The 18,558-nt window shown below is 34.7% G+C and overlaps 2 protein-coding genes, 1 long non-coding RNA gene and 1 other non-coding gene across 4 annotated transcripts; all 4 read left to right on the forward strand.

Annotated features, from left to right (window-relative positions):
- The first annotated feature begins 1,859 nt into the window (after positions 1-1,859).
- On the forward strand, positions 1,860-2,672 carry LOC110228090. The gene is made up of 2 exons (XR_002331700.1): positions 1,860-2,224; positions 2,435-2,672. It is a non-coding gene; the product is annotated as an uncharacterized LOC110228090 (long non-coding RNA).
- A 6,278-nt stretch (positions 2,673-8,950) lies between these two features.
- On the forward strand, positions 8,951-12,046 carry LOC9311471 (monodehydroascorbate reductase 4, peroxisomal). The gene is made up of 7 exons (XM_002875357.2): positions 8,951-9,322; positions 9,669-9,720; positions 9,845-9,925; positions 10,023-10,141; positions 10,458-10,677; positions 10,763-10,881; positions 11,079-12,046. The coding sequence occupies exons 1-7, from the start codon at positions 9,203-9,205 to the stop codon at positions 11,832-11,834; spliced, it is 1,467 nt and encodes a 488-aa protein (XP_002875403.1). The 5' UTR covers positions 8,951-9,202; the 3' UTR covers positions 11,835-12,046.
- A 2,848-nt stretch (positions 12,047-14,894) lies between these two features.
- Positions 14,895-14,966, forward strand: TRNAP-UGG. The gene has a single exon. It is a non-coding gene; the product is annotated as a tRNA-Pro (tRNA).
- A 162-nt stretch (positions 14,967-15,128) lies between these two features.
- LOC9311472 (50S ribosomal protein L12-1, chloroplastic) lies at positions 15,129-15,918 on the forward strand. The gene has a single exon (XM_002875358.2). It carries the CDS (start codon positions 15,213-15,215, stop codon positions 15,786-15,788), a length of 576 nt encoding a protein of 191 aa, XP_002875404.2. The 5' UTR covers positions 15,129-15,212; the 3' UTR covers positions 15,789-15,918.
- Positions 15,919-18,558: the final 2,640 nt, after the last annotated feature.

The raw sequence follows: 18,558 nt of genomic DNA on the forward strand, positions 1-18,558 counted from the left end.
AACTCGCATCACGCTTATCTTAGATTCTCAACTATAAATTTGAATTCGAAATGGATATGGAATTGGGCCACATGTTTATTTAATTGACTAGGCCAACGTTTTTATCATGTGGGAATTGTCGACTTCCCATGTGAATAATAAAGGAAAAATCACATGGCGGGTCGGTCACAACTCACAAACATACAAGTGGTTTATAATTTACAATGTAAATAAACGTGAAAGAATTGGATTTTTCTTTTTTATCTTCTCTTTATTTATGTATTTGCTTGTGCATTGTTATAGCCTCATGCCTTAGCTGTACTTTCTATATATAGCAAAAACCATTTTCCTCCCGTCTCAATGAGTTTGACATAATCTTTATTCAGTTAATGTTGAACAGTTGAAGTCGGCGAATATCTATCTAAGAAAATTTTCGTTATTATCGACTTACTAATTAGCGACGTTCGTAACTAATGATTAAATCAGATCTATACTAAAAACCAATTTAATTGGTTAATACTATTTTTAGTTGTCTCAACACTTTTCCCTAAGAGATGACTAAATATTCATTCAATTATACTTAGGGTTTAATAATTTACTTACTCGTTTTTAATACTTAGATTCTATGAAAATTTAGTCACAATTTGCAACATATATAGACCTACTAAATGTAAATAATCTTTTGTTAATTTATAAGGTTCAAGAACAATGTTTTACAATGCCCTTTTAACTACAACATTCATACCAGTTCATATTATTTTCCATTCTGATTTCCCTTTTTTATCGGAATTATATATATCTTGTGCACTAAGCATGATAATTGGTTGGACTCACATTAGGAGTCCAAATCATATATATAATTGTAAATAATACAAAATTTGAAATTTAGACACTTTGAGTCCAAATCAACCAATTGAAGACACATATAATGACTTCTAAAAGTCTAACTTTAGACATGAGTCCAATGTTTTTTTTTTGTTTTTGATTTAAATTTTAGACATTTTTGTTTTAGATCTTATACTTAGACCTCCTGATAATCATGCTCTAACTATATGTCTGTGAAATCAAAGAAGATCCTACATACATCCATTAAAGATAAATAAGCAAATAGTCTTTTATAGAGAATATGGTAATCCCATTTCACTAGGCTAATGTATCATGCAGTATTTATTCAATTAAACTATCATGTAATTATGCATGCCTTTACCATTCCGATTCAATTCCACTCAATCACTTGTTTCCGGTCTTACCATGCCTATATGGCCTGTGTGTAAGAGAAGGCCCATATGTACTGGGGAAAGAGCCCAAAAGTTAGGCCATTCAGTATTTTTCTGTTCTTCATAGATGATCTTTTTGAGTTTCTTTGCCTCTCTGGTCCTGAGCCTATTATCATATATTATACAATTGAAATCAAAGCCTAAAAATTGCCTCAACGTGGTTCTAATAAAAAATACATAAAAAAATTATTATTGAAAAATACAAAGGATCCGATATTTTTTTATTCTATTTTAATCCCAGAAGAAAAACCTTTTGTGGTTTTCGTTTACTTCACGTATGTGCCCTACTATTCACAAAGTTATATTATTTAATGATCTTATGTTACAATAAAGAAATGAAGATTATTAACTGTAAAAGCCACTTGGCAGATATATGGAGCGTTATCAAGGATATTTTTTCACCCAGATCAAACATAACTAAAAATAAAAAAATTGATGGCCTAAATATATTTTTTCCTCATAACTATAATTAAAATTTTGAAATATAGGGTGTCAGCTGCCACCCCTTTCATGAACGTAGATATCATACTTACCACGTCTACGATAAAAGCTTAGTTTTGTCAATCGATAAAATATAAAAATAAGAATTAATTACGAATTATATCCTTTTCTCGAGTGGCATTTATGGATTATATCCTTTTTCAAACAGTACGTGTATTTGCTACTTTTACTCCACCAAAATGACAAAATTGCCCTTTGTCTAAAATTCTGAATTTACAACTGTTTATCCTCTCAAACTCATTTTCATCGCTCCGATTGAAATCTCTTCGTCAATTGCTAACGGAGAAATCTTCCAACATTGAAGCCCAGGTGAACACGAGCTCTCAAAGCCTCCTGCACAGCTAAAACATGGATCGACGCCGCCTTTATGCTCATCAACAATATGAACCTCGAGATCGGACATCACTCATGGCCTCAATCGATTCTTTCAGTCGAATTATGTCGATGGTGGTTGGGTCTGTGATAAGGTACTCCTTTTCACCTGGTTTCAGATTTTTAAATGTATATAAAAAGATCGAAAGATAATTAAGTGTTGGGAATTTTGTGAACTCGTTTAAAAGATGAAGATTAAGATGAAGTTTATGGAATTTACCTTTAGGAGTATTGATTTCCCATATCATACTAAAATCAGACTTAAAATTTCTCTTAATCGTTGATAAAGTTTGCTTCATCTTCAGCGCACACAACATGTTCGATGAAATGCCCAAGAGAAACTAGGGAACTACATTTACTAACCTTAGCTCAACCAATATCAGTCTTAAGGTTGCGGAGAGAAGCTGGACCAGTTTTAGTTATGGTTTAGTAATTAACTTCTGCTATTATAATATCACTATCCGTTTAATTTTGTTGCTTGGGTTCCCCTTTTCAATAGTTCTTAGGGTTTAGTTTTATTCAATATCAATGTTTGTTTAAATCTTTTGTTTGGGTTCTCTTTTTAATAATCACTAGGGGTTATTCCGCGCTACGCGCGGCTAAGTTTTATAAATTATTATTTTGCTAGATATATAAATTTTAAAACGATTATTCAAAATTTCAAATTCAACATTTGACTTACAAATATTTGTAAGGAAGATGATATTATATTTTAAAATGTATGTTGATTTTTAGCTTAAGAATTTCACTGAATAAACAATAAAGTGTAAAAGTATTATTTAGGTTTTTTGTTGTTGTCAAAATAACTTATACTAATTTGAATACAAAGGTTTTGCAATCCAAGATGGAGGATTTAGACAATTAGAACTAAAGCTAGAACGTATGCTTCCATATTGAGCTAAATTATGAGCTTTTTTGTTATAACCGCGATTTACATGACTAAAACAGACTTCTTTAAACTTAGTTGCCCAATACATAAAAATATTATTCAGGTAAAGAATTAAAATATGTATTGAAATTATGATCAAATTTTTAGGACTCTGAATCTCATTAAACACACCATTACTCTAATTATCTTGATGATTAGCTCTTATTTTTATAACTCTGCTTTCGTTCTAGATTTAAACGTGGGTCCTTATTTTGTACTACATAATTAACATCTATCTCCTATTAACCTTATTGGAAAAAGATATTTTTTTTTTAAGTGGAGGTCATTTCTCATGCTCATAACCTTGAGCTTACCTCTTTGGAACGTCTTATTCCTCTAGCCTACTTAGAGATGGAGAATATGTTTTCTCGATCATGGTTTTTTTTCTTCTTATGCCTTATTCCTCTAAATATTTAATTCTCGGTGCGACAATAAGCTAGACCATAATTATTGTCGCACATAGTCATTTTAAATCTTTTGAACGTTGAAATACACTAACACCTCGAACATAATTAATTCTCTGTGCGACAATAAGAGCAGAGCTAAATCCACATATATCAATTCGTGGTGAAGTAATCCTCACCTAAGAGGGAGAAATTGATGTCAAAAGAGAAGGAAAAAACAGAGGTCCAATCACTTTTCATGTTTTGTTTTGAAAATTTTCACATCGTTTTTTTGTATCTTATTTCATTGCAATAATTTTTTATTTTTTTGTTAGTGATCATAGTTAGATGATGCAAATTCTCATGTGGTTTAAGCCAAGCACACAAATATAAACTTCACAAGCCACAACAATCGATCAAGCAGAAGTCAACTTTGAATATATATATCTAAGGCACAATGGTCCGTAGGTAAGAAGTTAAGGAGTTCATTATGTTAAAAAATGCTATACTCCATGAAGAAAACATGTGTCCCAAAAATTCTTCGATTCGAGGATGTGTACCAAGAAAATAAGTGAATCACGTACACCTTCGTTGATATGGGCAGGCATCGCCTAATATTATGCCGGAGAAGAGAAAGTCAAAGAGAGAGGGTTACCGGAGATAATTATATGCTTCCCATTTTGTAACCAAAATCAAAACCTAATGGAAAGCATTAACCGTTTTATTAGCACAGTATGAATGATTGTACGGATTATTAAATGTAAAAGCAAATAGCAAAGAAGAAAATACAATATGAGACACCTTTGATTCCACGAGCTTCAAATTCCTGGTGTACAGGCTGCTCTGATCTTTGTACTTATACCAACTTAAAGCATTCTATAAATCATGATTGTTGAATAAGCTCTATGGTTACAGAATTATAGAAATCATAAAAATATACAACCATGATCAATAATACTAAACTGAAGTCAGTGCTTACTTTTGGATTATGGAAGTCGGATGATTTCCATCACCACCGCTTCCGCTTGGTTCTCTGGTCTGTGCCTCAATTTTCGATCTGGTGATCTCTTTCTCATCTTCTTCTTGCCTTCAACATTTGGAAACTTGATCCTCCACATCATCCACCAAAGTTTCGACCTTGTGATTATTCTCTAGGTCTTCTCTACAAAAAATCATTTGCGTTGTAATGCTTGTTTCGAGGTAATATGTTTCCATCGTGAAAAATAAACAAAAATAGGAAGAGGAACCGAATAGATTCCGTAAGATTCATTGGGAAGGGAGAATTTAATAAGGGTTGAGGTAGAGAGGAGTAGAAACGATTCGGCTTTGGCCTAATAAAGTCTGCGTTTAGGTTTTGAGTAAAATTAGTACCGTGTAAAATTGCATAGGTAAGGCTCATCGATGACGTGGCTTGCAGAGAATTGTGAGTGAGAGAAGTCTTGAGAATTGATGATGTGGCAACTTGAGAACACATTGTTAAAAAGCTGAGGTGGATAGTTTGAGAGGTCTCAAACAACAACTTTTATTAGTAAGAGATTAGGGGTTAGTTTCAATATAACATCTCTATCTCAAACATTGTCCGTTTAATTTTTTGTTTAGATATATTTGTTTGTTATTCAATACATGTATTATTATTAACTATTCGATTTAATTGAACTCACAACTCATGCCCAACATTGTAAGGGTAAAACTGTCTTTTCAACCCACCAAAAATGGCAAATCCAAAAGCCAATTGGATAAATGGCATAACCACAACATTTGGCCAACAAATGGCATTCTGGACAATAAACCCTATAAATAATTGGAACTATAACGTTTTGGATTTTAATATCATCGAAACATCATCCTCATCTCGATCACACTTCCCAAGACCAACCATCATCACCTCATAGTCTTGACACTTTTTTTTTGTTGTTGTTGCCTAAAAGTCATAGTCTTGCAATTGACAAACCATAATTCGTCATATCTCCTTTTCAACATGTACAACAAATTAGTCTTTTTTTTTTTTTGTTCAACACATGTACAAATTAGTCTACAAGTTGTTATTTTGTTCCTACAGTCAATATTTTTTTTTATTCCTACGGTCAAATTTACTAGAGAACGGAACCGATCCTATGAAATCTTAGTATTATACAGAAAAATAATAAAAAAATTTCATCTAGATTTTAGTGGTTTCTTTGAGTGTAAGATCACAAAAAATGTAATTTATCATAAAAATTTAACTGTGTTTTCTTTGGATCGAAAATTTGATAACAAAATCTAAATTTGTAAATATAATTTCCTAAATATTGAACACACATAAGGGTAGTATTAGCACAATGCTAGCATCCACATAATTTCTTTTTAATTTAACTCTTAACACATAAAATAAACAAAATGAAATTAAGTATGTTTATACAATATTAGAGATTAGTGATCTTCAGTTTACACATCCTAAAGCATATGTTTTAGGTGGCCTAAAGCATCCTTAAATATTAACGAAATTTTTTTATATTAAGATATTAGAAAAAAAATTAAAACAATTAAATATTTGGAAGAAAGTGTAAAACATTGTATTATGAAAATTAACTTTCTCGATTTTTTGCAGCAAATTTATTGATTTGTCGAGGTTACTTTTAAAAATAAAACAAATCTCTTTATTTATAAAAAAAAACTGATAAAAACCAAATATTAACAATTTTTCTTTGCCAAAAGAAAAATCAAACTATTAATTAATAAGTAAATTGAAGGAAGAAAAAAAAGAAAGTGCACACGGGAGGAACAAGAAAATGAATTTGAGTGCCAGAAAATGAAAAAAAAAAAAAAAAGGTAAATGGAAGGACTCAACATGTAACTTCCGGTAAATAATTGAACTACTTAAACAGCAGACCAAACAGATAATTGTGGCATTTTGTTAGAAACCACACACAGTTTCGACATATCTTTCATATGCCTACAGATGAGATACATTATCTCACGGGATTGTGGCTGCTTGCTATTAGAACAGCTACTTATGTAGGTACTATAACAGACACTCCAAAAGGTTGGACCTCAAAATCCACTTCCAAGCCCCCATCCACCAAAGATAAAAGCTCTTTTTCTTTCAAGGCATCAAAAGAGTTAGGAAAGAACAAGTCTCTTGATATATTCCTTGAAGCTGCTTTTCTCTTCATATCGGTTTCCAAATCAATACAATTGTAGACGGGTTTCAACGGATAAGGCTTGAAAAAAATGTCATATAGTTTAACTTGAATTATATCTGCTTTGATTTAAAATCTTTGAAAAGAATTTCTTTCTATATAAAACATAACCTGTTAGATAGCATAACAGAGGTATCTGTCACAAGCGCTATGTCAATGTGACCGTCTAGAACTTGACATACATATATTTTAATAATCAGATTTTGTAAATCATATAATTAATTTTATGTTGATTGATGATTTTTTTATTATCTGATCATGACACTTTCGTACCATACATTTTAATAATCACATTTTCTAATATATTTATGTTTCCCACCTTTTAGCAAATCAGTTACTAAGTTTCAAAATTGATGCACTTAAGTATTATTATTTTTTTTTTCACAATAAATATTATGTAATTTTTCCAGTATATAAAGTAAATAACATAACATTTAGATTTACAAATATTATAATTAACAAAACTGGATTTTAGAGTTTTTTTTATGAAATGTGAAATTGATTAAAATATGAGATCATGTACAAAAACTTTAGCTATAAAACTGTATAAAAACAGAGCTTGCATAAAAACAGAGCAACGCTATAAACAATGCTTAGCGACCTAACTTAATGGAGTTTTGTCCGGAACCAGAACTGTAGTAGTCCTCGAAGCTCTTAAAAACTTTACGATTTCAACACCAATTATCTAAGTATTTGATTGAATATACTTCCATATTGATGCAAATAAAGTATATTTCAATTTGATCATATTTTTTTCATCTGAAATATATTATAAAAAAAAACTATACACAAAAAAAAAAATAAAACCAAACAAACGCAAAATATTGAAATCTTTATAGACAACAATTTTAGTAAAAAGTTAAAAAGAAAAATACAAACAAAAACAAAAACCTTTAAGTTTTAATGTTTAGCAATTACATATTAATTTTATTTACCAGTTTCTTTTTAAAAATAAAAATTATTTTGATATCAATAAACACCAATTTTCACCTTAATAAGTTTTCAATTTGATCAATTAAGTTTAGTAATTTCATTTTATCTAATTTAATACTTCCTATGTATCAAAAAGATATTTACGAGAATTAAGAAAATGATAAATTATATTTTATACTCTCTTTGTAATTAATTATTGTTGTGTTATCACTCATGTGACGTTGTTACTCTACTTATAAATATCTTTTTTATAAATTTCTTTTTCCAATAGTTGTCATATTAAATGCATAATTTCTCTACATACTTACGATTTACCTTCTCATTCTAAATACCTACAATTAGTTATTTATTGTGAAAGTAAAAGTATTTATTGGTTAATTCATTTTGAAAAAAAATATTTAATTTAATATAAAAAAAATAACTTGAATGTCCCCAGCCCTACAAACTTGGGTACTATCGTAAATACCAACGGTACCTGGAATTTTCTCGTCATCATCATTATATTTGAATATGGATCATTTGTTTTGGAGGATACCAATAGATTTCCACAGTTCAAGATTCCCTTGGATTATGTGGTATATTTGGAAAGCACGAAATGACAAGATACATGAAAACATTGACAGAGATCCCAGAAATATTATGAAATTAGCGGATAATGAAGCAAATGCTTGGACCTTAGCTCAACTGAAGATGGTAAATGACGCACCGCCCCGTGAGTCAGCTTAGTCAGAGTTTACAAACACTATATAGGTTATCGATGTTTCATTGACGATTCTTGGAAAGAGAGTGACAACTACTCGAGTTTAGAATGGTTTTGTACACTACAAGGTGAGGATGAACCAACTATGGGCGCTGCCAAACTTCGACGAAGTCTCACATGTTTACACTCAAAAATGGAGGCATTAGTTTGGGCCATGAGATATATGATTGGCCAAGACAAATGCGAAGTAAGTTTCTCTACAGATTGCTCATACCTGGTGAAGATGGTGTCTTCTCCGGCGGAGTGGTCAGCTTTTTCTATCTATCTAGAGGCTATTCAGAGCGACAAGAATGTGTTTGATTTTTTCTCTTTTATTTTTGATTTCTCGACATGCAAATTCTAAAACGGATAATTTAGCACGCAATGTTCGTTCTCAACCGCATCTAATTATATATGTAAACAATACCCCTTAAAATTGGCTTTTATAAGCTAATCCAAACAAGTTGTTGATTAAAAAATAAATAAGTAAATAAAACTTGAAGAAATCAATCTTTTTTCATAGAGGGACTAATAATTTTACCAATGATGATGGGCCAAGCAAGTCGTGCAAGCAAAGAGTTAAACTGGTCCCACACTCTATCATAATAAGTCCAGAAATGGACGATCTAGATCTAGTGTAGTCTCTATCCAACGCTAATCTTCACCGTTTGTTATTACAGAAGTCAAATAAGGGTAAAATCGTAAATTCAAAATAAAAATCGTCGAATATCATCATCATTCACTGGTGGTGGAAAACTGGAATCGATCCGATAACAGAATTTTCTATTTTCTGTGCCTCAAAAAATCATAATTTTCTCGGGAAAATAAAAAAATAAAATCCATTCACTAAAAAAAATGTTAAGGATTTTCTCGAGAAAGTAAAAAAGGAAGAAGAAGAAGAAGAACGAACCATGGGAAGAGCTTTCGTGTATGTAATTCTCGGAGGAGGTGTTGCTGCTGGTTATGCTGCTCTCGAATTCACTCGTAGAGGTGTCTCCGATGGCGAACTCTGTATCATTTCCGAAGAACCCGTAAGCTTCCCAAATCTCTCATGAATCGATTCAATTTTTATTGTTTGATAACGAAATCATCGTTAAATCGTTTCAATTTTTCACTCTGATTTTGAGTGACTCTGTTAGGTGATTTTACTATTAGTAGTTTTGGGATTGTTAGTGTTGTTGATTTGAAGATTTGGATTTTGTTGTTTGATGATTATTAGATTGAAATTGATTAGGTTTGTTTGCTAAAGCTCTCTGATACTTTAATTAGAAAGTCTCATACGATTAGGAATTACTATACGTAATTAAGTGTGAATTTCGTTAAAGATTAGGGTTTTGCTCAAGATTTATTCAATTCTGCTTTCTTTTTTTTGTCTAGGTTGCACCGTATGAGAGGCCTGCCTTAAGCAAAGGTTTTCTGCTGCCAGAAGGTAAGAGAAACCCCGGTAGCTTGCGGGTTTGGAGTTAGGGAAAGCTAAGATGCATAGACAGTTCTCTTGGTTATATAGTTCACTCGTTAGGCTCTGTAAGGGTTACTGACGTTCTTATATGCAGCTCCTGCACGGCTTCCTTCTTTCCACACTTGTGTTGGAGCTAATGATGAGAAGCTTACCCCGAAATGGTACAAGGATCATGGTAATTACATATGCACTTTTGATAAAAGAAAGTACTATTTTACTTGGGGATGGCTGCAGGGTTCGTTTCTGATAATTTTGTGAAATACTTTTGTCAGGAATTGAATTGGTCCTTGGAACTCGTGTTAAGTCTGTTGATGTGAGGAGGAAGACTCTTTTATCCAGCACAGGGGAGACTATAAGTTACAAATTCTTGATCATTGCAACAGGTGCTCGGGTATGGATTGCACATTAATATTTATGTTTTCGTTTATCCAAAGTAAGAGTGTGCTCCGGTGACCATTAACATAAACGATAAACATAAACAACATATTATCGTCTTTAGGATTTTGCAATCTGTTATTACTTATCACTATTAACATCTTAATTGACTGTGTAATAGTGGAATGTCTAGTAGATGTTGTGAACATTGATGTAGGCAAATCTGCTCACTCCTGAAAATTGTTAAATGAACTTGTGCTATTTTATAAGTTAGAACATTAAACTGCTAAAGTTGTGGTCTTATTCTTCTCACATTTGGCTCGTGCAAATAGCCGTTGAAGCTCGAAGAATTTGGGGTGGAAGGCTCAGATGCTGAAAATGTTTGTTACTTACGAGATCTGGCCGATGCAAATAGGCTTGCCACTGTGATTCAATCAAGCTCCAATGGGAATGCTGTTGTTATTGGTGGTGGCTACATCGGCATGGAGTGTGCTGCATCTTTAGTGATCAACAAAATCAATGTGACAATGGTTTTCCCAGAGGCTCACTGCAGTAAGTATTCTCGATTATTACTAAACTTACGTGTATGAGAGAAAGCTTGTGTATTTAGCTTGACCTTTTTAGTTTCTTATGACAGTGGCACGTCTCTTTACGCCCAAGATTGCAAGTTTGTATGAAGACTACTACAGGGCTAAAGGCGTAAAATTCGTAAAAGGAACGGTTTTGACATCATTTGAGTTTGACTCGAACAAAAAGGTAAGATCTTTTCTTTTAGCTTGAGATTCAACTCGAAAAATGTCTGGTACGTTGCATCTATGTATAGAACTAAGGATGGCAAGAATCAGTAGAACCACAGATACTTCTGGTCCAGTAATGAAACTATGAAATCTTGAGCCTTGTTCAGCGTATTTGTTTATTGATATGATGAGCCTTTTTTGGTTTTCGATTTACAGGTCACTGCGGTTAATCTCAAAGACGGGAGCCACTTATCAGCAGACTTGGTTGTGGTTGGAATCGGGATACGACCAAACACAAGCTTGTTTGAAGGACAGTTAACAATAGAGAAAGGAGGGATAAAAGTGAACAGCAGAATGCAGTCAAGTGACAGCTCGGTGTATGCAATAGGCGATGTAGCTACATTTCCAGTGAAACTATTTGGCGAAATGAGGAGGCTTGAGCACGTGGACTCGGCTAGGAAATCTGCGCGACATGCAGTTTCAGCCATCATGGATCCAATAAAGACCGGAGAATTTGACTACTTACCGTTCTTCTACTCAAGGGTCTTCGCCTTCTCATGGCAATTCTATGGAGACCCTACAGGTGATGTTGTGCACTTTGGAGAGTATGAAGACGGGAAATCATTTGGAGCGTATTGGGTTAAAAAGGGTCACCTTGTTGGATCTTTTCTTGAAGGAGGAACTAAAGAAGAATATGAAACTATCTCAAAGGCGACACAATTGAAACCAGCTGTGACTATTGATTTGGAAGAATTGGAAAGAGAAGGACTCAGGTTTGCTCACACCGTTGTGAGTCAGCAGAAAGTTCCTGAAGTTAAGGATATTCCGAGCGCTGAGATGGTGAGGCAATCTGCAAGTGTGGTCATGATAAAGAAGCCTTTGTATGTATGGCACGCGGCTACTGGAGTCGTTGTGGCTGCATCTGTGGCTGCGTTCGCGTTTTGGTACGGGAGGAGACGCCGTAGATGGTGAAAACCCTCTTCAAGTGCTTTTAAAACAGGGGTTGAATTCATTGGAAATGGAAACTTGCTGTTGTTTGTAGCATTGGTGGGAAAATATAGAAGTGGAGAGTCCAAAACTACTCAATGTGATTACATTGGTATACGATTATTATATGCTTCTTTTAAAATGCATAAATGTTTCCACTACAAACTTTGATTCAAAGCCTTTGAAGTCCTTTGCTACTTGTTATTGTTTAGGGATATATATTGTTGATTATCTTGTGATTAATGTAATAGTTAATTAGGCAATAACTATAACATAAAATTAGAAAAATAGCAATAATGAGAAGATAACAAAGAATTTTGGACGATTTTATCACCTTTTTAATTCTTTAGAGAATGTGATTTTGTTTATAACGTCAACATGTTAATTTTCATGTGGAAGTATAATATATCAAAATAGAGATATTATTTATGACGACAATAGCAATATATTGAATAAAACAGATTTTCACATAAATAAATGACATGGTGTTTACCTGCGCTCTCTCCTATTGGCCTTGGGTTTTGATATTAGATGGGTTGAGATGGTGATGGTTTGTGTCTCCAGTGTCTCTTACACGGTGTTGATTAATGGACAACCTCATGGTCTTGTTGTCCCTCAACGTGGTCTTCGCCAGGGAGATCCTCTTTCCCCTTTCTTGTTTGTGCTTTGCACGGAGGAATTAACTCATTTGCTGAACAGAGCAGAGCAACAAGGTCTTATCAATGGTATGCGGTTTTCTGATGATGGTCCATCGATCCATCATCTTTTATTTGCAGATGATACTTTATTTGTTTGCAAGGCGGTTGAGGCTCAAGTTGCTGTTATTCATAATATTCTTGAAATATATGGTAAAGCGACGGGATAGTACATTAACAAGGACAAGTCTTCTGTCACTTTTGGTACCAAGATTTCTGAGGATGTAAAAGCGCGGGTCAAAACAGCTCTTGGGATTAATTCTGAAGGTGGTGCTGGTTCCTACCTTGGGTTGCCTGAATGTTTTAGCGGATCTAAAAAAGACATGCTTGATTACATTCATGAGAAGCTAAAAAATAGGCTTTCAGGCTGGTTTGCAAAGACTCTTTCTCTTGGTGGAAAAGAAATTCTTCTCAAGACAGTGGCAATGGCTATGCCTGTTTATGCCATGTCTTGTTTTAGGCTTCCAAAAGGTACATGTGAATCTCTTTCTAGCGCTATGTCTGCTTTTTGGTGGAGTTCTTTAGAGAATCAGAGAAAGATACATTGGATTGCATGGGACAGAATGTGTTTGACTAAGGAGCAAGGTGGTCTTGGTTTTAAAGATCTTGCTCTTTTTAACCAAGCTTTATTGGCCAAGCAAGCATGGAGATGTTTGCAGGCTCCTAACTGTCTATTTTCCAGATTCTTAAAGAGCAAATATTTTCAGGAAACTTCTCTCCTTCATGCTGTCGCTGGGAATAGACCATCTTTTGCTTGGAGAAGTCTCTTGTATGGCCGTGAACTTCTGCAGTTGGGTCTGAAACAAATGATTGGTGATGGAGCTTCTTTGAAGGTTTGGACTACCTTATGGCTTGATGACATCCGGATGCACGCTCCTCTTATGAAAAATATCCTTGTGGACCTGGAGCTCTCTGTTAAGGATCTCATTGACCAGGAGACAAGAACATGGGATCCGGGTTTGTTGGATGAGCATTTCTTTCCTAGAGATGTTGAAATCATTCTCAAAATTAAACCTGTTACTTCTTCCCCAGATTTTTTCAGCTGGAAACACAACAAAAGTGGGGATTATAGTGTTAGATCTGGTTATTGGTTGGCTTGTCAGGAGTACAAGAAAGAGGAGATCAGTTTTGCCTCCCAGCTGCCCTCTTTAAACGGTCTGAAGGATCAAATCTGGAAATTATTAACTCCTTCCAAAATCAAGATTTTCATTTGGAAGGTTGTTAGTGGCACAGTCCCGGTGGCAGATTCTCTTATCTCCAGAGGTATGAAAGTGGACCTGAGATGTCAGATTTGCGGAGCTGAAGGTGAGTCTACTAACCATATCCTGTTTGCCTGTCCGTTGGCTAGACAAGTTTGGGCATTATCAGGTTTCCCTTTTCCTGAAGACGGGTTTGATCAGTCTTCCATTTACCAGAATATGCACTTAGTTCTCTCGCTGGCCAAAGAAAATCGGCTTCAACTTCAAACCAGAAGGTCTCTTCCCTGGATTTTTTTGCTTCTCTGGAAAACCAGAAACAATATGGTCTTTGAAAGTAAGGTTTTCTCAATTTCTAACTTGATGGAGAAGATTAAAGAGGACTCTGATGAATGGTTTCTAGCCCAGGAGTTTGACGCCTTGCATGAGAACAGTTCTTCATCTATTGTGCTTTCTCAATCTGCCAATTGGCGCCCTCCTGCAAAACCGTGGCTAAAGTGTAATGTAAGTGCTGTTTGGGACAAAATTCAAGGTTTGTGTGGTGTGGCTTGGGTTCTTCGAAACTCTTTTGGTAATGTCGTCCTCCATAGCAGACATTCCTTTGGGCAATCTTTGTCTAAAGATGAGGCTGACTTACAAGGTTGTCTATGGGCTATGGAGAGTATGAAAAGCTTACATGTGCCTCGTGTTGTTTTTGATGTGGAGTCCAAGTTGATTTTAGGTGCTATTTCTAGACCTGCGGCATGGCCTAGCTTCAAAGCTCAATCCGAAGCTCTCATTCTCGCCCTTTCCTACAGCCCTTTTTGGAAAATTGCTTTAGAGGACCGCAAAGCTAATCAAGGTGCTTTCCTAATAGCAAAGAGTGTCACAATGGAGGACCGATCGCAATCATATGTAGCTCAAGACTACCCTTTTTGGCTTCAGAATGTGTTTGAATTTGATAAATGCTTTACTTAATTGTAATGAGTTTTTGTAGTTTGATTGCCCTCGGTCCCTTTTGTAATTGTGAACTTTGTGTTCTTTTATCATATGAATCATTCAGACGAAAAAAAAAAAAAAATGACATGGTGTTATACTGTTATGGAGAAATTTACATGTTATGGACAAAACTTACTCCCTGTTAATATTTTTAAAAAGTAAGTTTACAGCAACATGGGCGTTTGGTCTAGTGGTATGATTCTCGCTTTGGGTGCGAGAGGTCCCGAGTTCGATTCTCGGAACGCCCCTTTTTATTTCTTCAACTTCTCGACGTCAAGGGTATTTTCGTAAACATACAAACGATACAACCTCATTTATGTGTATATATGTGCATGATAGCAAACGTACGCATTATTTTATTCCCGAAAATACCCCTTATCCATCATTTTTCTATCCTCTCATCTTTCATCTTCCTCCTACAATCCCAATCAAACACACAGAGAGAGCGAAAAACACAGAAAGCAAAATCCAGAGAAAAGCCAAAGAGTGAAACAATGGCGTCGACGACTCTCTCAATCGCAACCACAATCCGTTCCTCATCTTATCCTACTCTCGCTTCCACCAACCACTTCCCTTCTCGAACCACCACAATCGAATTCCCCTCTCGCTTTGGTGGTGCTTCATCTTCCACATTGACCCACCGTGCAACCCATCTCCGTCCTATCGCCGCCGTCGAAGCTCCTGAGAAAATCGAGAAAATCGGATCCGAAATCTCCTCCCTTACCCTCGAAGAAGCTCGTATCCTCGTCGACTATCTCCAAGACAAGTTCGGTGTCTCCCCACTCTCTTTAGCTCCTGCTGCTGCAGCTGTAGCAGCTCCGGCCGACGGTGGCGCGGCGGCTGTAGTTGAAGAACAGACCGAGTTCGATGTGGTTATCAATGAAGTTCCGAGTAGTTCTCGTATTGCAGTGATTAAAGCTGTTAGGGCTTTGACTAGCTTGGCGTTGAAGGAAGCGAAGGAGCTAATTGAAGGATTGCCCAAGAAGTTTAAAGAAGGTGTGACTAAAGATGAAGCTGAAGAAGCTAAGAAGACTCTTGAAGAAGCTGGTGCTAAAGTCTCCATTGCTTAAGGTTTTATAATAAAAGTTCTTCTCTTTTCTGGAAATTTCGGGATCTTTTGTGTTGTTTAGTATAGTTTGCGTCTGGAATTGTTGTAATTTGAATCACATTTGGTTTCCCATAAGCTGATTTTGCCATTGACGTGAGCTTTTGGTTGATGCACATAACATGTTTGTTGAAATGCCTAAATGAGACAATCACACTCGTAGATGAAGTTAGAAGACATATAGGTGCTTCACATGAAACGATAACTAGAGTTGTGATTGATCCATTAGCACAAACAGAGTTAAATTAATAAGCCAAAATGGCACTGCGGGTTGGGAGCAGTTTTGTGTCCAAATCGAGACTCACCCGTGTAGCGGACATATAGAGCTAATTTGTATTAGGGGAGAGATTGAAGATATGGTCCGCAGAATATACGAATTAACACTATCTCCCCTTTCAAAATGAAACATACGAATTGCAAACGCCAATCTTGGAGAGATTAAACTCGAATTTCCGGTTGTGATTTCATAAAATTTGTTGCCTTGTTTTTTATTCATTTTTGGCAAGGTCTACAAAGCCTTAGACCATGTACATAGGTGAGTTTTGTTGAGTATAGTAGCCCAAAAATCATTTTTTAATGGACCAAAACATGTATTTGGGCATGATCCGTACCTTTGATACTGAGTATCGGGTGACATGGCAGCATTTGATTGGTTGAGAAAAAAAAATCATTTAATCTATTCTTCTCTCATCTCTCGCGAGAAAACCTAGAAACCTCCGCCGATTCTTCCTTCCCGACTTTACCTCTCCATTTCGTCTGTGTAGATTCGATCCCATCTCTCCTCTAGTACTCAAACTAGGCATGGGCAAAAAACCCGAAATCCGAAAACCGATCCGAAACCGATCCGAAAAATCCGGAACCGAATCCGAACCGAATAGTCACAAAATCCGAACGGATAATGAATTCTCCTATCCAAATTACCCGAACCGAACCCGATCCGAACCGAAAACCGAAAGGATATCCGAAAACCGGAAATAAAAATTATATATCCAAAAATATTAGTTATATTTAGTTGTAATTTTATAGCAAATAACAAAAATATCCTAAATATCCTAGATTTCGGAAAAATTTTAGTTATATTTGTTAAAATTATACATATTTTTGCAAAATTTAACCAAATTTTAGTAAGATTAAACCAATTTTTATTAACATTGAACTATTTTTAAGTTTTTTTTTCCCAAAAACCGATCCGAATCCGACACCTATCCGAACCGAAACCGAACCGATGACTCATAAAATCCGAACGGATAATAAATTCTCCTACCCAAATTATCCGAATCCGAATATATCCGAACCGAAACTGAACCGAAAAATCATAAAATCCGAACGGATAATAAACTCTCATACCCGAATTATCCGAATCCGAATATATCCGATCCGAATCCGATTTGAAATCCGAATGCCCAGGCCTAACTCAAACCATCCCTTCTTCTTCAACACTTCCCGAACCAGAAACCGACGATGTCTTTGCATATCCTGATCCTGCCTTTGCTCCCTCCGCTTCTCCTCCGGCTTCTTCTCTTCGATCCATTTCGAGAAGTTTAACAAACTGGTTAGTCATTATATCTACACTATGTGATTAATTTTGGGAAGTTAAGCTCTGGGTTATAATGCTGTTGTTTGTATTATCTTAAACTTTACTAGGATCGGACCCGCGGTCCACCGTGGGAGAATATTGGTTTACATACGTTACGTTTAATATTGTGTGTGTTTTTTAGTAGAACGAATCGTGTAGTATACTTATAAATATTCATAATAACGAATTGTAGAGAAAATGTAAAATTGTTTATAAATATACCCATCGTATTAATTATGATTTACAAAATAGAATTTTGTGTTTTAAAATTCTAAAATTAGACGATTCATGGGAATTAAAGCAGTCAAAATAGGTCAAAAACCGCGGGTCGAGCCCACATCATCTCACTATGGGGCAGATTTGGGAAAATATATTAAACCCGCAAATAAGCGGGCCACATGGATTAATTCGCAGTGGGTCATAGGTTTAATCGGTTTTCATCCGCGGGTTGGCGGATCAGCCCGCATATTAGTATTTATTGATAAAATTATAATTTATTCAACATGTGGTAATTTAAACAAACTTTTAATAGTATTTTGATTTATTTATTTATTTTAGTAGTATTTTAAATTTTGGTTACTTTAAAATTATTTAAACAAAATCCATGGATAATCCCGCAAATCCGCATACATTCGCGGGACGGGTTTGTATTTCATATATGCTACCCGCGGGTCGTGCGGACCGACTAACTACAAGTCAAAATATTTTTTGTCTATCGCAAAACGGACTTAACATGACGAATCAACTCGCTTTGACAGTTCTAATGGAAATATTATTTAGTCATACAACAAAATGAAGTTTGGACATAGTAATAATAGAATATGTATCTTATTTGTTAGATGGGAGATTGAAAGATGAAGTATAATGATTAAAAATTAATTATTATTTTTCATGATTCACAAAATTTAATAAATACTTATCATCTTGTTGAATAATTCTAAAATCATATTCAAGAAATCTTTATAAATTGAATTAAACTTCTTTGGTAAGCTATAGGTATGAAAATATCATAATTTCGATTTAATCTAATTAAATTAAAATTAGTTACATGGATTTCATATCTATTTAATTTACACGACCAAAATAAAAATATCTATTTAATTTACACGACCAAAATAAAAATATCAATTTAATTTATAAAACAGATGGGTTATTTGTG

Source organism: Arabidopsis lyrata, assembly GCF_000004255.2.
Source record: "Arabidopsis lyrata subsp. lyrata unplaced genomic scaffold ARALYscaffold_5, whole genome shotgun sequence".
Lineage (NCBI taxonomy): Eukaryota > Viridiplantae > Streptophyta > Magnoliopsida > Brassicales > Brassicaceae > Arabidopsis > Arabidopsis lyrata.

Coding starts and splice junctions, on each gene's coding strand:
- LOC9311471 (XM_002875357.2), top strand. CDS start 9,203: ATGGGAAGAGCTTTCGTGTATGTAATTCTCGGAGGAGGTGTTGCTGCT. Junction 10,142..10,457: donor TCATTGCAACAGGTGCTCGG/GTATGGATTGCA, acceptor TCGTGCAAATAG/CCGTTGAAGCTCGAAGAATT. Junction 10,882..11,078: donor AGTTTGACTCGAACAAAAAG/GTAAGATCTTTT, acceptor TTCGATTTACAG/GTCACTGCGGTTAATCTCAA.
- LOC9311472 (XM_002875358.2), top strand. CDS start 15,213: ATGGCGTCGACGACTCTCTCAATCGCAACCACAATCCGTTCCTCATCT.